Source organism: Agelaius phoeniceus, chromosome 19 (genome assembly GCF_051311805.1).
Source record: "Agelaius phoeniceus isolate bAgePho1 chromosome 19, bAgePho1.hap1, whole genome shotgun sequence".
Taxonomy (NCBI): Eukaryota; Metazoa; Chordata; class Aves; order Passeriformes; family Icteridae; genus Agelaius; species Agelaius phoeniceus.
Window position 1 is genome coordinate 6,208,301 of NC_135283.1, and position 7,655 is coordinate 6,215,955.

At 47.0% G+C, this 7,655-nt stretch overlaps 1 protein-coding gene across 1 annotated transcript; it reads left to right on the plus strand.

The window, feature by feature from the left end:
- The first annotated feature begins 2,596 nt into the window (after positions 1 to 2,596).
- On the plus strand, positions 2,597 to 5,101 carry WFIKKN2 (WAP, follistatin/kazal, immunoglobulin, kunitz and netrin domain containing 2). Its single transcript, XM_054645324.2, has one exon. The coding sequence runs from the start codon at positions 2,612 to 2,614 to the stop codon at positions 4,052 to 4,054; it is 1,443 nt and encodes a 480-aa protein (XP_054501299.1). The 5' UTR covers positions 2,597 to 2,611; the 3' UTR covers positions 4,055 to 5,101.
- Positions 5,102 to 7,655: the final 2,554 nt, after the last annotated feature.

The following is a 7,655-nucleotide window of genomic DNA, read 5'->3' on the forward strand; positions in this document are numbered from 1 at the left end:
AGCAGAGGAGCTTGCTGAAGTTTTTACCAAAGTCAGGTGCATCTGAGTTCCTCAAAAACTTAAGGCTTACCAAAAAAAAAAAAAAAGGCAACCCCAAGCAAAAAAGAACTACTTCCAACTTGGACCCTGCCAGTGCCCTGGAGAAATTCTGAGATGTTGTTGGTGCTGTTCACTCGGTGGATGTGGATCTTGCTAGGGAAGAGCAGTGTCCTCTTGCTTCTGGAGGTCTCTCTGAAAGGGAGAGCCCTACCTCCAATCCGGTACTCCCACGCTGGAATATGCCCCAATGACATGAACCCCAACCTGTGGGTCGACGCACAGAGCACTTGCAAGAGGGAGTGCGACACTGACCTGGTGAGTGATGCACATTTTTGTGTCTCTGCCTCACTGGTGCTGCTGGGGCTGTCGGGGTGTTTGGTGGGAGCCTTCTGTCCGAGCTGCAAGGGCACTGGCACTGGGCAGGACCCAGTGCACACAGTGCATGTATTGAATTGACCTGTGACCTATATAACATAGAAAAAGTTTGATGAGTTATCAGTTAAGAGGGGAAGTATGTGCCAGCTGTCACTTTTGCTGGTGTGGGTATAGCATTCACTCTCTTTGATCCTTTTCCTTGTTTTCATGTCAAAAGAAATATCTGAATTTGATACTCCAGAACTCAGCATGCCCTGGGGCCAATTGTAGTATTTTAACAGTGTAATTATGCTCTTTGTTGTTGGTGGCCATCATCAATGTTTTATATTACTGGGAGGAATCCTGTACAAAATAGTTTGATTTAACATTTAAGTCATCAGCCTTTGCTGGATTTGAAGCGCAAAGCTTACTTGGGGTGCAGAACAGGGCAGGGCTAAAATGACCAGGCAGATGTTCTGTGGGATGCTCCCAGCTCAAAATGTGTTTAGCTTACCACCCTAAAATTTATTTTTCAACCTGTCAGCACTGCCAGCTCAAGCTGGCATCTGAAAATACCTGCTAGTCTTAATTCTTACATGATATCCCATGACAAAGCTTCTGCAGCCCAAACCTGGCTGACAGAACATTTACTGTGCTGAAAAAAAGTGTTTGGGTTTGTGCTCTGTAGCCAGGTTGTTTCTGCCATGTTAAAAAGCGGGGGGGGGGGGGGCTGACAAAAATTCTGGCTATAAGTAAACAAAGACATTTACTCAGATGGATCCCATGTGTTAGGAATGAAGGTGCTCTTTTTACTTTTGCCATTCCCAAATAAGCTGCCTCTGTTCCAACTACCAGGTGCAGCAATGAACAGTGAAACACTTTCAAAACCCCAGCAGCAGCAGCATCAGTAGCAGATGATGATGTTTTAATAATTTACTGGTCAAATCCTGAAAGCCAGAAGCCACTGGTTACAAATATTCATTTTGCTTAGTGGCAGCACAGAGTCCTGGGACTTTGGATAGAGTGAGTATACTGCAGGCAACCAAGGACTCTGCCAAGCTACACTCCTTAACCCCAGCTGAAAACCTCCGCAATCCTGGTTTCTAGCTTTGCTTTTGAAACCTAGTAATGTGCAGCTGGAAATGGGGAAAGAGTTTTGATATTAGATCATCTTTTTCCCAGTAAGGAAAGGATACTGGACTCAAGAGAAACTCTTTAGCTTGGTAGCTTAAAAACCATTTTGTTCTCACTTACGGAGAAAGCTAATGGATTTTAGGGGGCTTGTAGAGGTTTAACACATGGTGGAAGTGTGCCCTGTTGGGCACATGGGAGCAGTTTTCCTGGTCCCTTGAACTAATCTATAACCACCCAGTAACCCTGGTCACACGTATCAAATACCTTTTCTGCACAGAAGATGAAAATTCTGCTAAAACTAACCACAATTTAAGAGCTGGCTGTAGCCAAGGCGGGATGTAATAAATCACTAGAAGAGCGATGCTGCATTTGAAAATAAGACTAAAATAGGACAGAGAAGCCATAATGAGCTGTTTGGGGTTTCTTTTTTTAAATACCATAGAAAAACTATTTTTTAAATACCATAGAAAAACTATTTTTGGAGCAAATATTACCTTAGTTTTGAGATATTCTATTATTTCCTCTACAGTGAGAACAATTACAAATCCTTGGCAGTTTCACCTCCAAGAGCTGGCTCTTAGTCTCAGGGAATTCAAATAATACTTTACATACTTCTGTGGAAAATAAGAAGGATTACTGCCTACAGCCATATGATAAGACTTTCCATCTGCTCATGTTTCTCAGGGCTTGTCCTTAGGCATTTCAGAAAGCATGAAAGGGGGTGGTTGGTTCATAGTCAAGCAATCCATGTGACTCTGGGGTAAAGACTTATGAGGAGGTGTGTGCTTAAGAAACAAAAATACATTTTCCTTCTCAAGAGTGTTCTCCTTCAGCACTTCAGAACCCCCTGAGAAATGCTGAGGGGATGTTTCTACTCACTGACAGCTGGGGCAATGAGTTTCAGACCATGGATATTTGTGGCAGAGCTGAGTTTCTGAGCTCTCTGCTTGCTGAGTCTCCAAAAAGGCCTTTACTCTGTTCCCAGTAATGATCAGGTTATTTTCCTTCCCCACAGGAGTGTGAGACCTTTGAGAAGTGCTGCCCCAATGTCTGTGGAACCAAGAGCTGTGTGGCTGCTCGGTACATGGACATCAAGGGGAAAAAGGGGCCTGTGGGGATGCCCAAAGAGGCAACCTGTGACCGCTTCATGTGCATCCAGCAAGGCTCAGAGTGCGACATCTGGGACGGGCAGCCCGTCTGCAAGTGCAAGGACAGATGTGAGAAGGAGCCAAGCTTTACCTGTGCCTCTGATGGACTTACCTACTACAACAAGTGCTACATGGATGCAGAGGCCTGCATCAAAGGCATTACACTCAATGTGGTCACTTGTAGGTACCATCTCACCTGGCCAAACACCAGCCCTATCCCCCCAGAAACAACAGCTCGCCCTACCACTGCCTATTCCGAGACAACAGTCGTTGATATCCTGCCACCTGCACTGGTGAACAACCCTGTCCATCAGTCCGTCTACGTGGGAGAGACCGTCAGCTTCCTCTGCGACGTTTCAGGGAGACCCAAGCCAGAAATCACATGGGAGAAGCAGGTTGATGGGAAGGACAAAGTCATCATGAAGCCAAACCATGTCAGAGGGAATGTCGTGGTCACCAACATCGCTCAGCTGGTCATCTACAATACGCAGCTGCAGGATGCAGGAATCTACACCTGCACTGCCCAGAACACTGGTGGCCTCCTCCGGGCAGATTTCCCTTTGTCAGTCATCAGAGGAGAGCCCACATCCAAGGAAACTTCCCAGAACAAAACACATTTTCCAACTGATGAGTGCCTGAAGCAGCCAGACAGCGAAGACTGTGGGGAAGAGCAGACCAGGTGGTACTATGATGCCAAGAAAAACAACTGCTTTACTTTCATCTATGGGAACTGCAACAGCAACCTCAACCACTTTGAGACCTACGAGAGTTGCATGCTAACGTGCATGAATGGCCCCATCAACATCTGCAACCTGCCTGCCCTTCAAGGCCACTGCAAGGCCTATGAGCCTAGGTGGGCCTACAACGGTTTGACAAAGCAGTGCCAGTCCTTTATCTACGGCGGGTGTGGAGGCAATGAGAATAACTTTGAGAGCCGGGAGGCCTGCGAGGAGATGTGCCCCTTTCCAAAGAACACTCACTGCAAGGCCTGCAAACCCCGCCAGAAGCTGGTGACCAGCTTCTGCAAAAGCGACTTTGTCATCCTGGGCCGCATCACAGAGCTGACCGAAGACCAAGACTCAGGACACGCCCTGGTGACGGTGGAGGAGATTCTCAAGGATGACAAAATGGGATTAAAATTCCTGGGGAAGGAACCACTAGAAATCACGCTTTTGAACATGGACTGGAGCTGCCCATGTCCCAACATGACCACAGTGGATGGCCAGCTCATCATCATGGGGGATGTCCACAATGGCATGGCCATCCTACAGCCAGACAGCTTTGTGGGCACCTCCAGCATCCGGCGCGTGCGCAAGCTCCGTGAAGTCATCCACAAGAAAACCTGTGAGCTTTTAAAAGAGTTCCTGGGATTGCATTAACCTCCCTCACATGTGTGAGCTGCCCTGATCCATTAGTAGGGCTAACAAGTGCTAGGCTAGTGCCAAACTAAACACACTGTTTTAAGATACCCTGTAGGAATTATGTGGAACCCCTATTTTAATCCATTAATGATGCTTAGCAACAACATAGTTTGGTCTTTGGCAGGCATGTAAACCAGCAGCAAAAGGCCATTAATCTTGCATTGAAATCAATTTCTCCATATAGGAGTGCCATTTAGGTGACTCACTTCAGTAATTACAAAATTTTTATCTAGCTTCCATCATAAATGACAGAATTCATAGCATTTGTTTGGCTACACAGCTAAGAAATATATAATGTCAATTTAATCTGTCTCAGTTTCAGTCTGATTTGTCGTAAGTAACACGCTTGGCTTCTTACAGCAGCACTAATATTTCAAGAGAAAAGTCGGTAAATTATTGTCTCTACTTACAATTGTGCACATTTAACCAACCTATGCATGAGTTTCCTTCTTTTAATTGCAATTTTCCTTTTTTTCCTTTTAAAAACCTCATTTTAAAATTACAACTATTACCTATATTGCAATCCTTACTGAAGGACAAACTCCCTTGATCCTATGCCCGGGACAACAGGTCCCTGTAAAAGCTCAAGGCACAATCTCACCCTGAAATGACATTTCTGTCAACAGAACAAGGTCAGCAACCACCCTCGTCCCTATTTAAGTTTCAATCAATATATTGTCTATCACAAAAAATCCAAGCCAAGTCAGCAGTGTGCTGCCAGCTGTCTTGCTTTTGAAAAGCCTTTACACCTGAGCATACACAGCAATTTATTGCTTATTTTCAGTAACAATCCTGCTTTTATAGATGAGAGAGCAAAGTAAGAGGAGTCAGAACAAAATTCAACCTAGGAAAATGTGATACACAGTCTGCCAACTGCATTAGGCAAACACAAAGCTCCTGAATCTGAACTGCACAAACATAAGCAGACAAAGCAGACAATTTAAAGGCTTTTATCAATGTCACCTTTTTAGAGCCTTTTTAGAGTCTTTCCAACCTCAGAATACTCTTTCCACCAGGCCGTATCATACAGGTGTATGAATGAATTCCCTAAGACAGCCAGCACAGGCTGTGGGTGGGAGCAGGTGAGTATGCATAGGATAAATCATTTTAACATTTGTGTGTCCAAAAAATGTAACATTTGCCTATACAAAATCCTTAAATAAAGAAAAGGCTGATCATGGAAACATCCTGCCTTGCTGAGGACTGTGATTGCAGGGAAGACGGGCGAACATGGCATAGTGAGCCTTGTCCCTGCTCCTTGCTCTGTGGGCTCAGCCAAGTGACTGTAGCAGGGCTTAGAGCTTGCTGCCCTACACAAAGGGCCAGTTCAGGGCTGTAGAAGCGTCAAGACATGGCTGGGGGAAAAGAAGGAAGGGAAGAAGAGAGGCAGGAATGTGCAGCCAGTGCTGCCCCATGGTGCCATCTAACGGGCTCGCTGCCGGGTGGCTGAGGCTGGCAGTGGGTTCACGTGCTGCAGGCCTGTTTTGGGACTAGGTATAGCAAGGGCTGGGGAAGGAGGTTAAACAGGCAGATGCTGGACATCTGCACCCCCCCAAAGCCTGTGCATGTTGAGTGTTTGGTTGTTGCAGGGAGGAAAACTCACAGTGAGAGAAACAGCATCAGATGTGAGCTCAGCTCTGCTTCCCCTAATTTCACGCTCTGCACCAGCAGCCAAGCCATGGGTAGAGACCACTGCAGGATGGAGAACTGGGCTCCTCTCCCAGTGATTTGGGCTTGGTTTATTTCTGAAATGTTCCTGCAACAGGAACAGATCTAAATCTCCAGTTTTTTGGGTAATTTCACAAGAAGATGTGTGGGAGGGAGAGAGAGGAGTCTGGACTAGGCTTTGCTGACCAAGAAAATATCTGCTGGATTTTTTGTTGTACCTCTCCTAAGTGTATGTGAAAAAAAAATACAATTAAAGGCCCATAATGTTTGTGTATGTTCTTGTGGAGACCATTTTCTGCAGATGGGAGATGCTAGCCCTGCTGCATTTCCCATTTGCAGACATCAGGGAGATGCTAGTCCTGCTGCCCTCTGAAGCAGCCAGCAGCTTGTCCACAGGATCATCCCTGGCTGTGGCAGCCACCACTGACCCATGGCTCATCTGCCATTTTTTGAGCAACCTGTAGGAAGTGGAATGTTCTGCCATACTGACACAAAGGTTTTGGAGGATAAAGTTTTAATAAAGACAGGGTTTGTATGGCTCCTTTTTTTCCTAAAGTTAGGGGACTTTTTAAGTGTGGGAGTGCTGAAGTGACTCGGGAGTGTTGGAATGACTTGGGAGACATGGAGCTGGTTGTTCAGAAGAGCTGGGATGCAAACATAGCTGGGAGCAGAAAGCAGAGGATTCATTGCTGCTCTAGCCAGCACAGCGCATTGCTGAAGCCTTGGCTCAAAAGTGCTTTATTGGCTTTCCCTCCTGGTGATGCCCTGGGAAGGCATCAGGCACTTAAAACATGCAGCATGCAAGTGCTCTGAGGCACTGAAAGCCAGGGCTGCACAAGGTGTGTCTGCCAGCCTCCTTGGAACATGCAGGCCTGGTATGCAAGGGTTTTCCTGCACAGGAGATCCTGGGGGACACTCTGGGTCAGTTTTCCAATGTGGTGGGGTGAGATGGACACTGAACAGACCAGCCCAACTCCCTAACCACTCTCGTGTAGCTCCTGCCCAAACCTCCAGACATGATCCTGTAAGCCCCTCGGAGTGCCCCAGGCTGTGCCCCACTGCACAGAACCATCACGGGTACCCTGAGGCAGAAGGAGCAGTCCCACAGGCATCCCTCACCTGCACACCAGGAAAAAAACCTGTCCCTAGCAGTGCTGGGAGCACCACACCTCCCCGTAGTATGGGACTGACCCCACCCCCAAGCCTCTCCACCTTCTGACCTTGAACAATTCAGCTCTCCATTCAAAGCTAGTATTTTAGTTCAGCCTCTTATTAAACCCTTAAGAAGCCTAAAATTCAAGCCTGACCAGTCCAGCAGCCTGGGGATGCTCCTGCATGGGGCCAGTGTGAGGATGTTGGTCCACCTTTCAGGATTAATGGGCATATGCATGTGGCTCCTCACCAGGAAGTCCCTTTTGTGTTGCTCATGAGCTCAGGTTCCATCTTGCTCTGTGGGGTCTTTCTCTCAGGCTGCCAGAAAGCTGGAAGGAAATGCTAGTATTTAGTTTATATAAAATGCATGAGAGGAAAGGGAAAAGCTTCCTTGAGTCCTTTCACTGCATGGCTGTGGGCTCAGAAGGCGCACCAGTGCCCGTGTGAGGCTCCAAGGAAGATCTGGGGCATTGATGCCACCTCCAAAGCCACATGGCTGTGGCCAATGACCTGATGTCAAAGCTTTCCTCCACATGCAGACAGGAGGGAAACAGCATTCCCCACAGACACTGGCTCAGGAAGCAACAGAGAATCATAAAATCATTAAGGTTGGAAAATACCTCCTAAGATCGAGTCCAACCAAGAAGCTGGGAACAGACCCACATTGGCTGGGTCTGAGACCTGCAGAAGCTGTGTCTGAGACCTGCAGAAGTTCCCCAGGGATCAGGAATGGATCTCA

Coding starts and splice junctions, on each gene's coding strand:
- WFIKKN2 (XM_054645324.2), top strand. CDS start 2,612: ATGGACATCAAGGGGAAAAAGGGGCCTGTGGGGATGCCCAAAGAGGCA.